General features: G+C 38.1%; 1 protein-coding gene across 1 annotated transcript in view; it reads right to left on the reverse strand.

Annotated features, from left to right (window-relative positions):
• Positions 1 to 364: 364 nt before the first annotated feature.
• The window catches only part of MAP1B (microtubule associated protein 1B), a 112,125-nt gene continuing 89,653 nt past the window's right edge, over positions 365 to 22,836 (reverse strand). Inside the window, exons 4-7 of the mRNA XM_073624393.1 lie at positions 21,297 to 21,437; positions 14,623 to 20,527; positions 7,275 to 7,513; positions 365 to 6,729 (exon numbers count right to left, since the gene is read on the reverse strand). Coding sequence (XP_073480494.1) covers positions 6,574 to 6,729; positions 7,275 to 7,513; positions 14,623 to 20,527; positions 21,297 to 21,437 — 6,441 coding nt within the window. The 3' untranslated portion in view covers positions 365 to 6,573. The remainder of the gene's footprint in view (positions 6,730 to 7,274; positions 7,514 to 14,622; positions 20,528 to 21,296; positions 21,438 to 22,836) is intronic.

The raw sequence follows: 22,836 nt of genomic DNA on the forward strand, positions 1-22,836 counted from the left end.
CCACTAAAACTAGAATTACAGGCAGCTGAAATTCCATGCAAATTATGAGCAGGGCCGTCCTAACCCTCTTGAATGGTATTGTGTTGTAACTGTACTGTCTCTCTTTATATTGTAAAGTGCTACGCAAACTGTTGGTGCAATATAAATCCTGTATTATAATAATAATAATTTGAGCTTTGCACTGCACCTCTCCCACCTTTCAGGATTATATTGGTCAATAAGGTTGCCCATCACAGTACAAGACCAATAAGAAGCTTGGAAGATGCATTTTTTCTATCATATGCTTAGCTAAAATTTTTGTGACAGGCTAAAGCATACATGCACATAAATAATGCAATAATATAAGAAAAACACAACAGATAAATACTACTACATTTGTATTTTATTGTGGAACCAAGTTTGTTTCCTTTACATCAAATATCCTCAGTGGAAGTGGGGTATTGCACACAAATATCATAAAAGCACTACATATTACTTCACTGTAAACTAATGTTCTACATTAGATATGAACTGGTAGAGTAGAAGTGATGTGGGATTGATTATAAGACAATACCATACACAGCTGCAGACTGACACAAACACCATTCAGAACGAGAGAGGAGTGTAAGGACCTTCCCTGCCAGCCACAAGTTCCTGTCAGACAATTGGGAGATAGACGGCGGCATGCATACATATTGAAGCATAGTTCAGTGCTGCCATTGTATCTTGGTTAGTGCAGCCCAGTCTTGGGGGGAATGTTACTTGCGGCTCCATAGCATCCAGAGCCTAGAAGCTAGAGTAGTGCAGAGAAGCTTGAGAAAATCCTTTTCTTTCAAGTCTTTTTTTCCAAAAGTACAACACCTGTCAATCATCACTTATCCCACTTGTAAATTTGCACATGAATAAAGTCTATTTTAAAGGTTTTTTTTTGTTTGTTTGTTTGGCTGCTTCTGAAATAAGTAAATGTATGATTTGTGTTAGTTTTACCAAGTCCTCAACAGTTTTATAGGTACATCCAATGTGTAACAGCTCTGATCACCAATTTAATGTAAAAGGGTGGAAATATTGGCTTGCAAATACATAAAGGTAATGTCTACATATATTACAAATAAATATAAAAAATAGGAAGTTGCCTTCTGAAGAATTCCCAGCACCGTGAAATTGTAAAGCGTGTCAGGAATACAACTGGACATTCTTTTTGGACATCACATTGTAGGTATCAATGTGCTCTGAAGCTGAAAACAGTACAAAATCAGTGCAAGAACATAGTCCATAGCAGCTAATCTAGGTTAGTGTTTATAAAACCTGAGAAAATTAAATAGCAAAAACATTTTAAGGTTCTGTATAATAAGAAACTGGAGGAAAGATAAGTGCCTGGGCTGCCTATACCAACATTCCTCCGATGCAGTTGAGAAAATAACAGCAAAATTTGATTTGTCCTTTTGGGCTACTTCTGTATATTATAAAAATGCTTGGCTGGTTTTCTGCTTATGGCTCTCCATGGCATAGCTTTGTTAGAGCTTTACTTAATAAGTGGGTTGATGCTAACCTATATAGCAAATGCTTAATTTGCTATCAACCTGTAAAGTTAGGCAACTATTAAAATTATTATGTGCAGATGAGCATGTCACCCCTGAGGCTGCAGGCAGTTATTGTCACAAACATGTACCCCTTCCTATTGAATTCTTTGGACAGTGATCCTTTGATAAAGTAAAGTTTGATGTGTAACTGATGCTGTTGGTACATGGGTTTGTTTGATATCTTTTGATAAGCTTTGATATCTCTGCATTTGGCAACTGGGGAACCAGCACTGCTGTCTCCGTGTATTCCATTCCTGAACAGACCACAGATGGCAATTACCCACCAATCAGGGTAAGCCTATTCTCATTATGGTAAATAATAGGCAAGCAGAATTACAGTCTGGACTTTGTTCTGATTTTACTTCAAAGCACACTAGTACATACAACTCTCATTTACCAAATTACTGCATTTTGAAAATGAAAGAGGACTCAACATACAATAGAGACAATCATTTTGGTTGCCTAATAAGTATTCAGTCCTCCTGGAAACTACCAACTTAACTTGGCCATAAGTCAGAACTTGTAATTGAATCATGCCCTCACTGCACGTGGAAATATGCTCCACTTACAGAATATTGGGCCACTTGCATGAAAACTGAGGGGAAGGCCCAGTAAGGGTGTTGGTCACAGAAGTCAATCAGTTTCCTTATTGTTCTGCATTAGAAAAAATACAGCTTTTATTAGATTGATTACTTTGGGCAGTAGTTGTGTCAGGGATATTATATATTTCCAATATATCCACCTGTTCATCACAGAAAAGAACAATCGTCATAAGCAAGAACCTGGGTACAGTTTACATCACTTGTTGGATCTTCCATAACATTTTATAAACTGTAGGAAGTACAGTTTTGCTTATAACCTGGACACACACCAGTGGATGTGTTGCCCATAGCAGCCATATACTTCCTGTAAATTTTAGAGCTTGCATTGGACTGGTCTCTATGGTCAACAGTCTATATTCCCATCGCACACGTTCCTGGAATAAGCTCTTAAGGTACTGGGTGTTGTAGTGACTGCCAGAAGGACACTGAAACCTATACGATATGTAGATATTCGCCAGCAAACCAGGGATCATCTAGTTCGTCCAAAGTTTTGTTATTCAAGAAAGATCACATCACAAAATGGCATAGTGTAAAGTTTCAGAGCCACACAGGACCCCTTCGTCAGGCATCTGAAGATCACATGCCTGATGAAGGGGTCTTTGAAAAGGTGGCTCTGAAACGTTACACTACACCGTTTTATGATGTGATCTTTCTTAAATAAAAAAAACGTTTGGATGAAATTGATGATCTGCGGTGTGTTGGTGAATATCTATGGGCAACAGCCCCACTGGTCACTCTTCCAGGTTGTATACATGGGACTCAAAAGCAGGAACAGATCCCTGATCCAATTTATATCAACTTTCCCATATCCCTTCATAGCGCAATTACAAAGAATAAAATCTACTCTCTCCGCTTGAAATGCAATCTATACATAGTACTCCTTGTCCTGCAATTACTAAATATTCCTATAAAACAAATTCAATTTGATGGTTTCCAGAAATAAAACTATGCTATGAACCCTAATAGTTATTTGCAACGAATACTGTCAATATTTACATTCATTCCCGTTTTGATAAGATCCGTCTGCACATTTCTATGAAGTGTTATCCCACCAGTCGTGGGCAAATTGTAAAGCCTGGCTTCTGGTTGTGATTTTGTAGTAGCTGAATGAATCTTCCCTTTAAATTGCTAATGTTGGGAAGTATGTATTCAATACAGGATGAAGACAAATTTGATGAGAACTCAATCTCCATGGATCAGTATGTGACGTCATGTAACTAACTATAGTTTGAGAGTTTATTACCTCTACTATGAGATGCATGAAATTTGTTTAGCTTGGCAGGTTTAAAAGTATGCCTTTTCAACAGTGAATAAATATTTTCACAGAGTTCATAGTTACTCCTGAAAAGCTGACAGTTGGCAAACAGTGAGAATTACTTTCACTGCCTTATCTCCAGTATAGAAAAGATATCAATCTATTTAATAAGGTTGAGCAAAGTGCCATGCAATAACCCATAGTAACCAATAGGAATTTTGTTTATTGTAGTCAGATTGGATTGTAGAGATTACTAAATGTTAAGCACAGTCACTGCATTCAGAACTACCTTATTAATGAATACATGCATTCCACTGGTCTGTTTATAGCTAAATATTCAGTGAGAAAACACATTTTTTTAATTTCCAGTGAAAAATAATAAGTTAATTTGCCATCTTAGGGAAGACCATAAAAACATTTTCTATGATTTTTGTACCCCTTTTAGCATACATACTTATGGGCCTTAGGTTTGAACAGACATAAGTAGTACCAGGACACAAGCTGAATTTTAGTTCCTACTGTTTTGTAGCAATCCACTTTTACAATAAGCACAATTATTTATTAGAAAAGAACAAAATAAAACTAGTGCAAAGGAAACTGAAGGCAAACATCGCTAAGGGCGTAACCACAGGTTTTTGGAGCTCTTAGCTCAGCGTCATAGATGCTAATGTTCTATGGTCCTGTGTTAGGATCACAGCACTGTATTATTCAGGATCTTTTGGATCTTTTGTGTAAACTGATAGAACAAGTGCTCATGGGTATAAAGGCAATGCCAAGCAAGCTAGGCAAATTAAATACTGGCTGAAAAAAGACTGAATCTTTATGTCAAAAATGGCATAATGTTGTTGTGTAATTTTACACCAACAAAAATAAATATAATTGTCTACGAAAAAAAAAAAATGTTTGTCCTAATTCACAGCATTAAGTGGACTACATGAGTCCAAAAAACAGTACCAAAACAGTGCAAATAATACCGTATTAAATAAATATACAACACATTAAAAGTAATAAAACAGTGGCAAAGCAGATCAAATTTACATCTTACATATATCACATAGGGCAGTGCATTTGGTTTATGCAATAAAATCTTTAGATTCTCCTACCCTCACAGTTACCAACACTGATCTATGTACTGTGCACCTGTACAGTGACAGTTGGTACATCCAATATGTACCCCTATTCTGTGGATTTTCATTGTGAATGTCTCGGGGCAAGCCAGTTCTGGCACCAGCTAGCTTGTGTCTCCTTCCTACCTGACTGTCCTGCAGACACCTAGTGGATGGAGACAAAAGTTTCTAGTACCAGAATTTATTTAGAGTTGGGCTTATGGCATATTACATACCCAAACACATAACAGATGACAAAATAGAGTGTTATCTATACACTATGCTCCCTCTCCCAAGTCAGTCAATCCCCTGTTAGATGTAACTGTCACCATCTCACAATGTAATATGCCATTGTGTGAGTGCAACCTAGTAACACTACCCACAACTCTCTAGGAGTAGAGGTCAACTCAAACAGCATTCTTGAACATAGGCTCAGGACACACAATGGCTTACTATAAAAGTCCATTTTGCAGTAGAGCTAGTTTAATTATGGACATCATGATTTATGATACATGAGTGAATCATAGGTAAACACTCGCCATCCATAAGTCTAGAAACGACTTGATTATTAAGGATACTGGAAAAAAAGTTATAAACAGATCCAAATACTAATCTTGCCCATCCCACTCTTAAAACATGGATCATATACTAATCATTAGACAACAATTGCAAGATAGCAACTTTTGCTTATAAAATGAAAAACCTAAACTGCATTGTATGTTACATACAATAAAAAGGGGATCTGTACAGCTGTTAGTCATTATAATAAAAAAGAAACAAAAAAAAAACAACTAGCATATGACAAAGAGTGGGCAATCGGTAACTTTTAAAATAAAAATTCAACTCGACTTTCAAATTGCTTGGCAAACTAGCCATCGGCCACTCATTGCAAATCAATGCTACTTTGGTCAATTGATTTCTGTTGTATCCCATCAGTTTAGCTCTTGAATCCCCCACAAGCATGCACACACCTCTGCAGTTACACCCTTGCATACTGCTGTCAATTTTATACTTGCCATCGTACATTTAAAAATAAGTGCATTAGGTATCTTTGTACATTCAAGTCACTTTCTAAGGCAAATTTTCAAACCGAATGTACTCCCCGACGCTTTGGTATTTTGCTTTCTGTGTACCAACCGTGAATTGTAATGTAAGGAGATCTGTCAGGATGAATTTAGCAGAAGAATGCCTTAGACACAATGCTTTTTTTTGTGCCCATGTTTAGTGGCTTTTGCTAGCATGACTTGATCTACAGCAGGTAAAATATTCATATGAAGCAATCTATCGCATATCTAAAAGTGGCAGGCTTGACATTTGCTACATTTTGTCAAAAATGATTGAATAGAAAATAATTCCCTTGCTTTTAACTTGCAAGGAAGGAGAAAGGCTCAGACCCTGTAATTCTAGTAATAGATGGTATTAACTGACTGTCCAATGCAATCCTCGATGAAGATCACAAGTTGACAAGACCATAGTGAGGTTGTTGTTTGCAGTGCATCTGCAAAGTGTGTGTGTGTGTATAAATAAATATATATATATATATATATATATATATATATATATATATATATATATATATATATATATATATATATATATATATATATATTTTCTATACACAACACATCATGCTGTAGACGTTAACCAGTTAACCTAATAAAGTGATGCTACAAAATGTCCAATTGCAAAGGTCCTTCTTCTCTCTCATTGTCTTTCAATCAAGAGTAAAGTTCCCATCGTGGGCTACGGTGAACTGATGTGTACAAGAGCAAGTCCTACAAACCTGTATAGTAAACCTGGATAGTTGAGCTTGCAATGACGTGAATGTTGTAGTTTGCCATGGAGATGATAAATATGTATTTTTATATATATATATATATATATATATATATATATATATATATATATATATATATATATAAAACTGACGTCTGTGTTGGCAAGACACAGGATAGCATTGGGCAATATATAGCTCTGCAGTTATTTGTAATCTCTAGGTGACATTTCCATTAATCAGCTGTGTTAAGGTGCTGCAGTTAGTAGCGGTTTCCTCACAGTTCAATCTTGCATGCTGGGAAGGATTCATCTTGCATAACAACAGTGCTGCTGCTGGCCAACACCATTATATTGAGGTCCTGCTGTTTCTCATGTGTCTCCTGGTACCACTCTCGCATGACTTCTGAATCATGAGTAGGAATTAATGTAACCTGAAAATGAGAAAAGAAAAGTTGTACATTTTCAAAAAATTGATAATCTATATACCATCATTGTGACATTTCAAACTTCACCAAAATTATTCTGTGAAGCCACTCATTATGTAAGTGATGCACAACAGTGATTGACAGCTCCATTTTTGAATGGATTCTGCAATTTCCTTTACAGTTACTCAGTGTGTAATTCTGGCTGACAACTGAAATCCCCTCTTTGACAGCAGGCACTTAAGGAGGTGTCTACGTCAAAAGATTTCTCCTCACCTTCTGTACCAGTTTTTTACTTTCCAATCACTTTCTGACCCAGCAACACGGTCATTAGAACAAATACAAAGAGTGAAACTTCTCAGCAGGGTCATAGACAGCAATTAAAACCTGACGAACAGTCTAATGGATATTATCAGTATCAACAAAATGACCAGAGAGATTCTTGGGAAGCTAACAATGATCAGTAGTGACCATCATAACATAAACATAAACATAAACGTTAAATGAAAATATAAAAAATAGGTCATAAGAAGCAGGACATTGCACATATTTACCTGCATATTACTTCCCCACTGAGCTTTGCCTTCTAGAAGAGCATCCAGCACATTCCGACTAGGTTCCCCAGCTGCTGCATCATTTCCACTCACTACATAGTATGAGGATCGTACCCGTTTGAAAAACTCCACATCAACATTCTTGCTGCTGCTGTGATTGGGTATATAGACCAGATCTAGGTATACTGGTGGACCTGGGGGCACAGCTGCAGACTTCGATGATTTTGCAGATCCACCTCCTAAAATCAAACAGTAATACATTATTATTACCACACCACATTTTCATGTTTTAGCTTTTTTTGCTTTTATGTTGGTTTAGTGTTTTTTTACTGACAATGACGCACAACTTGGAAATTCATGCCAAACCCAAGTATGACGGAACATTATGCAGAGATAGCATCCCTACAACTACCTAATTTTTTATTTGTTATGTCCACCAGCTGACTCTCTGCTGTAGACTCCATCTATTCGCTCATCAGATTCCTACTCTCCCTCCATTAATCATCGTGGGACTGATTTAATAAAGGCAAATAGACTGTGCACTTTGCGAGTGCAGTTGCACTAATTTTCTCCAGAACTCAGTTAACGTGTTGAAGCTTCACTTTGTAGAAAATATACAATTAGGTGCAAAGAAAAGAAAAGAAAACAGCATTTTTGCATGCACAGGATTGGATGATGGAAATGACCAGAGCTTCAACACATTCACTAAACTCTGGGGAAATTTAGCGCAAAGTCAAAGTGCACTGTCTATTTGCCTTTAGTGAATCAACCCTTGTGTGTTCTTGCTAGACTGGCAGGAGAACACTTAGTGACTGCCTACAAGAGGGCAGGCAAAAGAATAGATATACAAAAATGTATTTTAGGGCACAGAAAAAGCACTAGTTATGGTCATCTACTGTGAATTTTATATAATAGTCATGAAACACTTGTTAGGAAGCTAACAGACAGCTAAACCGTGTTTTGGAAGGGTACTTTCTTCAGTCCCCCTAAGCTATTACAATCATTCTTCTTCCCTCCATAGCAACTGTAGGGATAAGATATCAGTCATATCATAGGTAGATATTCTCAATGAGACAGCTGCTTTATAGACTATACTGTATATGAGAAGCAGTATAGTACATCTATTGTATAGCACTGCCAAGCAGAAAGCAGAATCTGCATATATAATGCAAATTTGGCTGCCCTCATACACAGATACATTATAATTACAAACTAGTCATAGATGCTAGGTTTAAGAAACAATAATGCACATTGAAAAGATTATTTACACCCAGCTTATCTCTTCTACATGTATAGGATATGCAAAAAACTAAACTATATGCTGAAACTAAAATATAAAATAATCCCAAATTCCTCTAACTGTGCTAACTGCAATCAAATTCATACCTATACTAGAAATGGAGAAGTCAGAGGGTGAATGGTTGAATTTAAAGTGGAACGAAAGGTAAAAATCCTTACCTTCGTTCCAACAGGCTAATGCCTCGGAAGTTCCTGTCCTCTTCTCTCTGGCTTCTGGGTGCTCGTCTTTGGCTGTTTTTATTGACCAGGGCAGGATGACATAATTTCGGTGTATGCGCAGGAGTGGAGTCATACTGGTACACAGGCATTGTGCTGGAATGTATACTGAGTTGCGTATGCACAGCTCAGTGTACAAAGGGAGTTGCGAACAGGCAGGTAAGTTTTTTTTATTGCAGAAGAGACATTGCATGTCTCTGCAATAAAGACCCTAATTGCAATTTTTTTTAAGACAAACATGGCAGCTACACAGTAAAAGAATATACACCAACGGTGGAAGTAACAGAGCACTGAACGGTACACATAAACTTATTGTACAGTCGTTTAAACATTTAGGAAAACCAGAGTGCAGTACCATTACAACCAATCCATAAAAGACTCAATTACAGCTATTATATACATCACTAGTTACAAATTATAAGTCTAAGCCATCCCCAGCTTCATGGCATTGGCCCCAAATTAGCTATTATTTTTTAAGAGAGCCACTTTGCTCATATGTAAATTTTTCAACTGAGATCCAATCACATTTAGTAGGAGGAGCAATCCACCTAAGCATATTAACTCTAAGTGCTGCAAATAACGACCTTTGCACCTCAATAGTGGTCTGAGCTTTAAGGCTGGGTGAATCCAAGTAAACAAAAATACAAGTAAGTACGTAGTTACGAATGGAAATACCATATACTACATTAATTCTGAGGATTAATGCATCCCAATATCTATCTAGTTTTGGATATCACCAGAGAAAATGTGCTAGGTCACGGGGAGGAGGACCCACACTTAGTGCTGGGGTTCTGTAGGCTCGATGTAAAATGAAAAATTGTGTCAACCTATGGGAGGGAGAGACTGAAGTAAGACACTGCAAAACCTCTTCACAAAGCTCCCCAGGGATCCCCCCCAAACCCTCCTCCCTTATTTTGTAACTTTAGTAGCACTTTAATCAGTTGATCCTAACACTAAAGGAAAAAAACAACTTATTTTAAGCAGCTACAACTGTGGATCAAGATCTGTATATGGTCATCCTGCAAGCCGTTCCTTTTTTATTTATTGTTCAAAATACAATATTCTGCAACTTTCTATGTCTGCACAATTGATGCTGGAACCCAGTGGGCTATTGGATTTTTGTTATGATTATCTGATTTCAGTGGGATAAGTTAGATCATGTGAAACTACGTGAGTGAACCACTAGGGAGCATGAAGAGCTAACCCTGGCAGATTGCTTGAAAGGAGCATGGTACCGCCTACAATAAGCTTCTGAGTTAAATTCCCCCTTTGAGACTTATTATTATTAATGATAGTGCATTAGTTAGTGCTGGACTCTTGTTAAAGCTAAGCAGTTTTTGTATTTAAAGTAAGCTGGATTCTTTGCCTTTAACAGACTAGATCCTTTAGCCCTCTAGATTAGGGATGCAACTGTGGCAATTTATCAATCCGTATGCCCAGACAGATCAGTACCTTCCAGTGTCATAACTACTACTGAGTGTCGCAGCACCTCCTCCATTTCATGTGACTAATTTTCATGTTAACATTTGAAATAGCATGCAGGATACTGTGACCAAATGTTTGCAAATAATGTATATTACTTTCACCATTTTTTATAGGTGAAGGTTTTTAATGCATGTTTTGGGGGTTTCTCTACTGAACTATATTTTCTTCTTGTGCTTTGATTTGCTTTGATTTCCCTTTAATTCCTACCTTGACTAAAGCAGCACTTTATAAATATGGTAAAACTCCATAAATAACAAGTTGCTGAAATCCTTTACTTTCTTGCTTGTTAATAATACAGTTCTAGTAAATTATTGATGCCATTTTACTATATGCCTGTCAGAGACTGTTGGGAATATTTTGTACGTTACTTTATTTTTACAGCATAATTAATCAAAAATGCCACCAAAGATTTATTGATTCCAGACCTGGCTGTGCTGATTTGTACAACCCTAATTCCAAATAAGTTGGGACTCTGTATAAAATCTACATAAAAAAAGAATGCAATGGATTTCAAATCTCATAAAACCATATTGTATTCACAATGGAAAATAGAAAACATATCAAATGTTTAAACTGAAAAAATATATAATTTTAAGAAAAATAACATAATTTTGACATTGATGTCAGCAACATGTTTCAAGAAATATGGGACAGGGCAATGATAAGGTGGCAAAGGAAAGCCTGGTACACGCAGGAATTTTTTTTCCACTCAACCCAGTGGGCTGAACGAAAAAAAAAAAATCACATTGGTATAGCAATCTCCCCCGCTGTGCGCTGTGTTCTGCCAAGGGGACCCCCCCCCTTGCCAGATTACACCAGTCAATGGCTAAAAAACGCTAATCAGAGGCCGAACGGTCAACAGAGTTGACCAGTAACTCCCGAACCCACCATTTTTGGCTGCTTTTTGGACCATGTGTACCTAGCATAAATGATACTAACAAAAAAGAGCTGAAAGAACATTTTGCAACTAATTAGGTTAATTGGCAACAGGTCAGTATCCTGACTGGGTATAAAAAGAACATCTTAGAGAGCCAGAATGTCTCAGAAGTAAAGATGGGCAGATGTCCACCAATCTGTGAAAAGCTGCATCTAAAAATTGTAAACTTTTTCAGAATAATGTTCCTCAACATAAAATTGAAAAGACTTTAAATATGTCATCACCTACAGTGCATTATATCCTCAAAATATTTTGAGAATCTGGAGAAATCTCTGTGCATTAAGGACAAGGCCAAAAAGCAATACTGGATGCCCATGATCTTTGGGCCCTCAGATGGCACTGCATTAAAGACAGGCATGATATGGTGGACATCACTGCGTGGGCTCAGGAATACTTACAAAAAACCACTGTCTGTGCAAGATAAAGCTCTATCATGCAAAAGAAGAAGCCATATCTGAACATATTCAGAAAACCTGCAGTCTTCTCTGGGCCAAAGTTCATTTAAAAAGGTCATCAGGCAAATTTTGAAGAACATTCTTTTGACATTCTTTTTGGCAACCATGGGCGCCACATCCTCCGGACTTAAGAGGAGACTTAAGAGGAGAGGGACCATCCAACTTGTTGCATCTCTGATGGTATAGGGGTGTATTAGTGCGTATATAATGAGCAGCTTACACATCTGGAAAGGCACCATCAGTGCTGAAAAATATATGCAGGTTTTAGAGCAGCATATGCTCCCATTCAGGCAACATCTTTTTCATGGAAGGCTTTGCATATTTCAGCAGAACAATACTAACCCACATACTACATCTATGAAAACAGCGTGGCTTCTTAGTGTAAGAGTCCAGGTGCATAACCAGCCCGCAGTCCAGACCTTTCCCCAATATTCTTAAAACGAAAAAATACAACAAAGAAGGATTGTTGTGCAGTTAGAACCCTATATCAGGCAAGAATGGGACAACATTATACTCCCAAAGCTCCAGCAACTGGTTTCCTCACATTTACAGAGTGCTAATAAAAGAAGAGGGGATGCTACACCTCGGTAAACATTGCCCCATCCCAACTTTTTTGAGATGTGTTGCTGCCATTAATTTCAAAATTACCTTACTTTTTTCTCATCATGGTACATTTTTTCAGTTTAAATATTTGATATGTTTGATTGTGAATAAAATATGGGTTTATGAGATTTGCAAATCATTGCATTCTGTTTCTATGTAGACCTTTATGGAATTAGGATTGTATTTGCTCTTTGTAGAACCGCTTATAAAATATATTTCCCAGTGAATGATGATTTTTTTTTTTTATGTGTACCATGGCAAAACATTTAAATTAATAAAACCTACTAGCATAAGAGGCAAATTAAATAGATGCACACAGAAATGCAGAAGGGCTAAACATGGTTGGTAGATTTACTGAAGGAGTCGTGCAAGTTCACTCTCAAACTGCATTTTCATTTATCTAAGTGAATTAGGTGAACACAAGGGAAAACTCACTTTATAAAAAATACCAAATCACATGCAAGGAAAATAAAAAACACACTTACCCACTAGCCGACCAGCTGTTGTCATTCTACTGCGGCAGGTCGTCTCTCTCCCGCAAATCGCTGTAGCTGTATGTCGGCCCATTAAACAGCTAGAGAAGGCGCGCGCGCGCACCCACTGCACTGTGGAGGAGCCGATGTGCGTGGCCGGCGGTGGCGATGACTGCCGGCCATGCGCGATCGCGGGCACGAGGGACAGAACGGCCATTTGTGTGTGTAAACACACAAATTCCCTTTCTGTCAGCAGAAAAGAGACAGATTGTCTGATCCTACTAGCTAGGAACAATGATCTGGCTTCTCCTCTAGTCAGTCACATCAACCAACAGTAAGAAACACACTGAGGGAACACATTTAACCCCTTGATCGCCCCCTACTGTTAACCCCTTTCCTGTCAGGGACATTTACACAGTATTCAGTGCATTTTTATAGCACTGATCGCTGTATAAATGTCAATGGTCCCAAAAATGTGTCAAAAGTATCCCATCTGTCTGCCGCAATGTTGCAGTCCCAATAAAAATCGCAGCCATTACTGGTAAAAAATAATAATAATAAAAATGCCATAAATCTTTCCCATAGTTTGTAGACGCTATAACTTTTGCGCAAACCAATCAATATACGCCTTTTGCAATTTTTTTTTACCAAAAATATGTAGAAGAATATATATGGGCCTAAACTGATTAAGAAATGTGTTTTTTGCTTTTTTAAATTTGGGATATTTATTATAGCAAAAACTAAATTTTTTTTTTTCAAATTGTCGTAATGTTTTTGTTTAAAGCACAAAAAAAAAAAAAAAACGCAGAGGTGATCAAATACCACCAAAAGAAAGCTCTGGGAAAAAAATAGGACATCAATTTTGTTTGGGTACAGCGTCGCACGACCGCGCAATTGTAAGTTGAAGCTACGCAGTGCCGTATCGCAAAAAATGGCCTGATCATGAAGGGGGCAAATTCTTCCGGGGCTGAAGTGGTTAAGATTACTTATCTGCCCTGTCAATTTTGTAAGAAAAGGAAGCCCTGTGACAAAATCTTAATGACGAAGCATGTTGTGCGGAGCTTGATGATGTCAATACATTGCAACTAGGAAATGCTGTGAGTACTGCTGACTACATTGAGGGAGACGGAGGCAGGCTCTGGATGAGTTTTTATTCTTGAACACGGGTCTTGTGTACCTTTTAATGTGAGTGTATCTATTATATTTTTATCCTAAAGATACATTTTAAATGGAGAGCACTATTAGTTTTCATCTTATCTTTGGAGCATATATCTGTGCCCACCTGTGGTGTGAAGGAGATGGAGTGGTGATATTGCAGCCATCTTTTAAAGGGAAGGGGAATAGGACCTTCTGTGGCATGGAGGAAGAACAGTATGGATCTATGAAAACCAGATCCCACCATTTAAAGTGACAATTCATCTTGTTTTTAAATTGGGAAAGGAACACTGAGTGGTGGTATGTGTCAATACTTTCCATGCAGGATTCATTTATAACAGCCTATCGAGACTGAGCACTGAAGAGCATGTTGCATACTTTTGGGTCACATTTTAAAAAGGGGCAATATTGTATATTTCTGAAGAGGAGAACTTTTATGATTCTCATTTATTATTTTGGTGTGATGGCACCGATCTATGTTTTTCAATAAGGTGATTATTGGTTTATTACGTAAATATTACATTTTTAACACTAGTGAACACTGCATTTAATTAAAATTGTTTGGTTGATTTATTTGTGTTAGAATAGCACAAAAGTATTGGCGCAACTTACACTCATTGAGTTCATATATTTTGGATTTTAGTGCAGGAGGATATTTTTATATATATATAAAACAGAAGAGAATGCCTCTAAATAATGTATAATATACCATTTAATTACTGTACCTGTAGTTCCCGTTTTAGATGATTTTGTAGTATTTATATTTGTAGCATTCTTAGTCTCTTTATCTTTTTCTTCTACCTTTGATGACTTGAGATCTTGGTTTGGGGTAACCTTTGGACCTTTCTCTATAGAGTCTTTCTTTCTGGGAGCTGCAGTCTTTGCACTCTTCTCCATGGTTTCCTTGATAGGCCCAGGTTTTGGAGAGGCTGCTGCAGTTTTTGATTTACTATCACTTTTCCTAGCTGGAGAAGATGACTTTGTTTTGCTTCCGACTTTCTTGGTTTTTCCTTTTTCCTTAATGTCCTTCTTCATAGGTTTGCCTAAGTTCTGGTCTACAGGGAGAGTCTCTGGGTCCATCATTGAGACATCAGGGTGCCTTGGAGATGGGCTTGGATCTTGCATTGGAATAGGAGGAGGATCCATGTGTTTATAAGTTACAGTTTTATCAGTAGGAATAGTCTCAGATTCGTCTTCAGAATCTATGTTTGCATCTGCTGTTATAGACGGACATTCTTCTGTTTCAGGCGGGACATCAGAATCTGTCTGGGATGGGGCTGACTCACTTACAGATGTTGGGGGTGTTTCGTCACACTGGCGGGATTTCTGTTTTCCTCCTGAAGGAGGCTGCCCTCCTCCGAGTTGAGTTAGGGGTTTTTCCTGTTCTTGTTCCTCACTTGCAAACCATTCTAAAGGGTTTGGGTTAATGAAAGAAGGTGACAGTTCTGTTTTTGGGTGCTTATATTCACAGGCAGTCACAAGACAAAGGTCAACCTCTTGCCTGTGTTCAGCAAAGGGTGATTTGTCTGAGGCAGGAAATTGATCATTTGCTTCACTGGAATAGTCATAAGCATCACTTAAATTGTCTTTGCCATCAAGTCCTGCTGCACAAGCAAAGGGGTTTGTATTATAGAGAATTGTGGGTTCCTTAACTACTGAATTTAACGCTCTCATTTGAAAGCTTTCTTGTTCATCAGCCCCAGCTTCTAATAATAGGGCCTCTGAACTATGATCACTCAAATGTATCTTCTGTGTAGGATCTGTTGAGCCTGGGGACTGTCTTAGTAAAGATGGTGTTGGAGTTAATGGAGAAACATCTGCTCCAGGGGAGAACTGATCATCCTTAAAATAATCTTGCTCAAGTATTGGTGGAGAATACAAGGGCATGTCAGAATTTTGAATCACATCTTTTAAAGAATCATCTTCTTTTAAAGGAGAAGAAGTTTGTGAGTGTTCAGAGGTTGTCGATGGAGAGCCCTCCACATGAGCTTCAGCAGCTGGTTGATGATTTTTTTCTACAGCATAAAAATCATTGTCCACTGAAATCCTTTTGCCAAAATAAGTGTCATGATGGTCAGAGGGGCTGTACTCAACTTCCGTTGGTCCATTTTCTGATATGTGAAGCATGCTGGAGGCAACTGCAGGATGCTCTGGTGATTGTCTGCTAAAATCCATAGCAAATGATTGCTCTGGTGATTCCTGACTGAATTCCATAGTTGACTGTTCTGGGGAGCGCTGCTCTTGCAGTGATGCTGAGGATTTTCCCGTTCTAGGTGAAAAATCTGGGGGAGATATTGACATTGGTCTGGGACATTCCTCTCGAGATGGTGATATTTCCGTTTCTTGAAATGTTGTGGGAGTCTGAACAACTGAAACTGATAGGGAGTCATCTACTTCAGTAGAATGAGGTGATCCGACTTCAGCGTGAAGTGAAGGAGATACATCATCAGTGGTTGGTTCTGGGAATGAACTAGTAGCAACAGAGGCTGTGGAAACTGAAGCAACACCTTCAATGTGGGAATATGTATCTTCCGCCACAACTTCATCTACAGGTGTGGCAGACTTATCAGATGCAGTGCCCTCAGAAATTGACATTTTTGTGTCCTCCTTAAATGAGATAAATGGATTGGTGTTTATTTGAGTGGGGGAAGCATCTCCTGAAAGCTTTCCACCATCCAGTACATGGGATGCTGCATGCTTGTCATTATAAGTATTTGTCTCTGCACCAAATAATTTACTAGAGAAAAGTTCACTCTTTTCACCATGTTCCTGAGAAATGGCATCAGACAGCATTTCAGATACAGGACTAATCTGAGAAGAGGAATGTTCATCAACAGTGCTTCCGTGACCAGAAGATGATTTAGTGTTAGTAGTTAAAAATCTGTCATAAGTTATCTCTGATCCTATCAATGGTGGGCTGCGCAATGGAGATAGTACTTTTTCTATTGGTGATTCTGAATCTGGCACTGGCTCATCCATAGGACTTATTTGGGGACTTTCACTCCTTTCTTTGGTATCAGAAAATTCAAAGACAATAGGAACAGATGTCTTTTCTGCTGTTTCTGGTGGTAGGTTTGAAGCTTTTTCATCGGTCGGTGACTGATAGTAAGGTGTGTGCCCAGCACTTCCAGCGGCAGATTGAGAAGGAGAAGCTACTTCAACAGTTTTATCATCTGGGGAAGGACACTGTTCAGTTATATCTTGTTCATGGTCATGTAAAGGTGGTAGGATACCAAGATCTGATGTTTTTATTTCATTAGGTGTAAGATCAAAATTAACACTTCGCTCACTTAAAGGTGTTTTAGATATTGGTGAAGGAGGAGCAGGACTTTTACTTGGACTTAATTTTTCTTCCAGATCATAGTCATCCTGAATTTCCAGGTTTGTGGAACCTTTCACATCAAGGTGTCCATGAGTATATGCATCCCTCAGTGATGACTTGGAAAATTTGTCTTCCTCCAAAGAGGATGGAGGTGAGATAGTAGAAGCTGAAGCATTGTATTCTTTGCCATCGGTAGCATCTGTTTTAGACACATCAGATAACCCATTCAAACCTTCAAGCAGTGGTGACACTCTGGTTCTGTCATACTCCTGGGAATACAAGCTGGCCTCATATTTAGTTATATTGACATATTCCTGAGATGGAGACTCACTTTCTTCATTATTTGTCTCATCACTCATTACATCTCTGGGGGTTGACATGTCATCCATTGGTGTTGGTTCGCTAGATATTTCAATAGTTGAATGAGTAAATCCAGAGGTGGCAGTAAATTCTTCTGGCTGATCTTCTCGGTTTTCTTCATCGGATGCAGTTGCTTCACTTTCAGAGCCACCAGGTAAAGTTTCATCATGAATTGAAGCCCCAGGTTCAACAGCTGGGGACTGGGGCTCAGAGGTCTTGGATGGTGTTGAAGACAGAATATACTTATCTTCAGTGTCACTAACCATTTCTGACTTGTCTTTTATAGCTGTTAGATAATGGTCTTCAGCTTCCAGCTTTTCTGTTTCTTCATCATCCTTTGCATCATCTGTTTTGTCTTCCTCCACCTCTTCCTCTGTTTCATCAGCTTCAACCTTTTCAGCACTTTCATCAATGTCTTCTTCAGCTTGTTCTTCTGCTGTCTCAGAATCAATCATGTCTTCATGTTTACTCTTCAAATGCTTAACTACATCACTTTCAACATCTTCCTCAGTTTCATCAGTTTCGGCAAACTCACCAGTATGATGTTCTACCAGTGAGGCTCTTTCTTCAATATCTTCCATTTGTTCTTCAACTTCTTCTGTCTCGGCTTTTTCTTCATAATCACCAGCTTCTGATGATTCCTCCAAACCAGTTCCTTCATCTTCAAACTTGTCAATTTCACCCACCCTGTGTTTCTCGATAACCTCCAGTTCTTCTGGAGTCTGCTCACATTCACCTTCCATTGTAGTTATCCCTTCATCTGGTGAGTCTGCGGGTTGTTCACTGCTAGTGTTTTCATTCTTGATGGTGTAAGATTCAGTCTGTACTATGACAGGTTCATCTGTGGGTGACAGAGCCTGAAGGTGGGATTTCAGTTCTTCATTTATGATGCCTTCATTCTGAAGCTCTTCAAAGTCTTTTGTTAAATCTTCAGGAGATGACATGAGGGATCTTTCTGCCACCATATTATCTATATTTCCAGTTGCTATAGCTAAAGCAGCAACAGAGGCTGTTGCTGCAACAGCTGCAGTAACAGCAGCTGCCTCTGCAGCTGCCAAGGACTTCTTCTCAGCTACTTTCTTATTTACCTTTGTTTTGTCCTTTGATTTGACTGGAGCTGCTGATTCTTTAGTCACGGATTCTTCTTTCTTTTGAGCCTTTGCCTTAACAGCAGGCTTTTTAGCATCTGATGGAGTTGCTGCTATTTTCTTTGACTCTTTAGCAGGCCTTTTAGCCTCTTTTTTAGCATCTTTCTCTTCCTTTTTTTCCTTATCCTCTTTTTTTACCTCTTTTTTCACTTCTTTCTGAGGTGCTTCTTTTTTCACTTCTTTTTTTATTTCATGTTTTTCTTCCTTCTTGATCTCTTTTTTGGCCTCTTTTTTAGGTTTATCCTCTTTTTTTGATTTATCTTCTTTAACCTCTTTTTTGGGTTTCTCTTCCTTTACATCTTTCTTAGGTTTATCTTCTTTAATTTCCTTTTTGTGTTTAACTGGCATTTTTTCTTCTTTCTTTGTGGTTTCTTTTTTCACTTCTTCAGGTTTTGCCTTTACTTCTTTTTTCACTGCTTTTTCTTTAACAGCTTTGGGTTTCACATCTGTTTTCTGTTTCTCTGCCACTTCTGGCTTAATTATTGATTCTTCTTTGTTCACAGCACTTTTCTCTGATGAGGTCTTTGCCTCAATTTTCTGAGCCTTTTTCACTAAAGTTTTGTCCTTGCTCTCCACTTTTTCTGATTGATCAGGTTGGCTTTTGACTATGTCAGCTGGCTCTTCCTTAGATTCTTTTTTATTAGGTTTACTGGATGTTGCTTTTGAGGACATTTTTAAGCTCTCCTTGCTTTCTGCTCTCTGCTTAATCTTTGTCTGTTTTACAGCAGGGCTTGATATATAGTCACTTAGATCCTTCTGTGTTATCACGGGCTGTTTCAGAAAGTCTAGATGTTTAAGTTTTTCAAGTCCTTCGAGTATCTGGTATTGAGTTGTATTTCCTGGAAACAAGACTCTAACTATTTTTTCTAAAGGATTTGATGGATGCCATACGATAAGGGAAGAAATTGATGTTAGGTAATTAACTGGGATCTCAACTTCCTGACCATTAGGAAGCACTAAGCCAGCTTTATCTTTATTGCTACCTGACCACTGCTGCATGAAATACTGGGTTTCTTTACTACCTTTTACTGGGTTCAGCACATACATCTCAAGTTTTCCTACACCCATTTTCTGAAATAAAATAATGGGCTCAATTGTGTTTCCTACATTTCTGAATAGAGGTTCTGGCCTCATGGAGAGTTTATTTAAGTACTGAAGAGTAGAGCAAGCTTCCTCTATGCTTCTTCTAACTTTAAAATTTGGTTCTGGGTTTTTCAGATTATCTGGTACATTGAGAAACACAACCCCAAGGTCTGGAGAGATTAGGTTTTTCATCCAGTCACTGTTAGTTGTTGACCCTTGAGACTGTTCCTCTTCCAGTTCAGCCATCTTTCTTTGAAGCATACTGTTAATACCTGGCAGGTTGTCATCTCCAATATGTGTAAGCAATATAGAATCCACTCTGTCTAAATGTCTAATGAGTTTCCAGAAGCAAGATTTTCTTTCAGATCCACCATTAACAAGCATATTAAATCCATTCACTGCAAACAAAGCAGAATCTCCTCTACCCCCAGGGAATATATAACAGCATGGCTTTGAGAGCTTCAAGAAGCCTCCGGATGTGGGTGGTTCTAAGATATCAAAAGGTGATGGTATTTCTACTGACTCTGAAAGGTATTCTGTGAATTCAGAAAGTCCTTCCATTTCAGGCAAAACTGATGAGGAATTAAGTTTGATGTTTATGAAGTCTTGAAGATTGTGTCGGTCCAAATTGGAATCCTTCCAGTGTCCTTCTTCAGGGCAGTAGAGTGTAAGACTTGCTTTGTTTGCAGGGTGTGTATTGCTCAATAGTTCGCCAATCTGGTTTTAGGGGAAAATATATAAGAAATGTTAGGTAAGTTTAACTCACGTTCTACCATTATTCTATTCGGTTCAGTACTAAGAAAGTAAAAATTACAATGGGTCATGGGGAAGGCAAGTGGGACAATCAAGTAAATACCCCCTTTGACTACTAAATAATGCAGGCTGGCTATTAAAGCTCTTTCTAATGAATAAACCAAAGCATTTGTTCAGATTTCATGCATTTTTTTTCTGGGCAGGAAATTATTACTTAACTATACTGCTAAACAATAAAATATTTGAACCATAATGCCTGTTGTTTCTAACAACTAACCAGCCACTCAGAATCTCATAAAGAAGGAAAAGTGCCCATCTTAGCAGAATTTAGATTCTTCCTTCTGTTTTAATAACTAAAACAACCTCAGCTGGTATCTAGGTGGTTTCTCTAAGTGGAATATATACTCTCCTGTAAGGCAGTTTTGCTATATAAGGCCTAAGCTCTTAAGCTAAGCTTTTACACTAATGCATACAATAAAATATGAAATAATTTATTTAGGTTTATTTGCTAAGGCAATGCAAAGAGCAGTGGAAATGAAAACATTATTCCATAGTACACAAACAACTTTATAATTATTGCTGTGAGTTAAGAGATTATTTGTTATTGTTTTTTTTTTTTTGAGTGCTGTAGCTTGTACATGCTCTTTGTCATGCTATTGATTTACTTCTGGCTCACAATAAAGCTAAAGAAAAAGGAAATGATCCCATGAACTAGTCAGATGATATGTCATACCTCTTGATCTGTGAAGATCTCAATGAAATTTTGGAAAGAAAAAGATCCAGACTGAAGGATAAGTTCGCCGGTGTTTTCAAAACACTGTCCGGTTAACACTAAAAGTTTGTGTCTTGCAGCATCTGTGATCATCAATCGCACCTGTGAGGAAAGGTGAAAGTGAATGTTATTATAGTATCATAGAAAGAATGTGTTTCCTCACCATGTCACTAACATCTGCTGCACAGGTAATATGGAATGTGATCATGTATCATTGCTACAACTTTTATATTAGATCTAAATATACAGTGATTGATTTATTAATTTAAAGTATTTAATAGAACACATAATAACAAAAGTGTAGGATATAGCACAGTGGCCTAGGGTTAGTACCTCACCCTGGCTGCAATAGAGTCATCTGCTTGAATCCCAACCACTACACTACCTACTTGGCTTTTGCATGCTCTCACTATGCCTGTGTGGGCTTCCTCTAGGCTTCTGTCTAAATTGGCCCTAGTATGTGTATATATCCATGTGAGTTAGGGACCATAGATTGTAAGCTCATTGAGGCCAAGGACTGATGTGAATGCAATATATATATATATATATATATATATGTAAAGTGCTGCATAAATTGCCATACTCAATACCTCAAATAAATAGTTACAGTGCCTTGCAAAAGTATAAAAGTATTCACTCCCTTTTGCATTTTACCTGTTTTGTTGCCTCACAACCTGGAATTAACATGGATTGTTTGAGGATTTGCATTATTTAATTTACAGAACATGCCCACAACTTTAAAGATGTTTTTTTATTGTGAAGCAAACAACAAATAGGACAAAATAACAGAAAAAGTCAACATAACTATTCACCCCCCTAAAATCAATACTTTGTAGAGCCACCTTTTGCGGCTATCACAGCTCCAAGTTGCTTTGGATAAGTCTCTATGAGCTTGGCACATCTTACCACTGGGATTTTTGCCCATTCCTCCTAGCAAAACTGCTCCAGCTCCTTCAAGTTTGATGGTTTGCGCTTGTGAACAGCAATCTTTAAGTCTGACCACAGATTTTCTATTGGAATGAGGTCTAGGATTTGACTAGGCCATTCCAACACATTTACATGTTTCCACTTAAACCACTCAATTGTTGCTTTAGCAGTGTGTTTGCGATCATTGTCCTGCTAGAAAGTGATCCTAGCCTCAAATCACACACAGATTTGTACAGGTTTTGCTCATGAATATCCCTGTATTTAGCACCATCCATCTTTCCCTCAACTCTGACCAGTTTCCCAGTCCTGACTCCTGAAAATCATCCCCACAGCACGATGCTGCCACCACCATATTTCACTGTGGGCATGATGTTCTTTGGGTGATGTGATGTGTTGGGTTTGCGCCAGACATAGCATTTTCTTTGATGGCCAAAAAGTTCAATTTTAGTCTCATCAGACCAGAGCATCTTCCTCCATACATTTTGGGAGTCTCCCACATGCCTTTTCGCAAACTCAAAACATGTAATTTTTTTTGCTGAAAGTAATGGCTTTCTTCTGGCCACTCTGCCATAAA

The sequence above is a fragment of the Aquarana catesbeiana genome, linkage group LG01, assembly GCF_042186555.1.
Source record: "Aquarana catesbeiana isolate 2022-GZ linkage group LG01, ASM4218655v1, whole genome shotgun sequence".
Classification (NCBI taxonomy): Eukaryota; Metazoa; Chordata; class Amphibia; order Anura; family Ranidae; genus Aquarana; species Aquarana catesbeiana.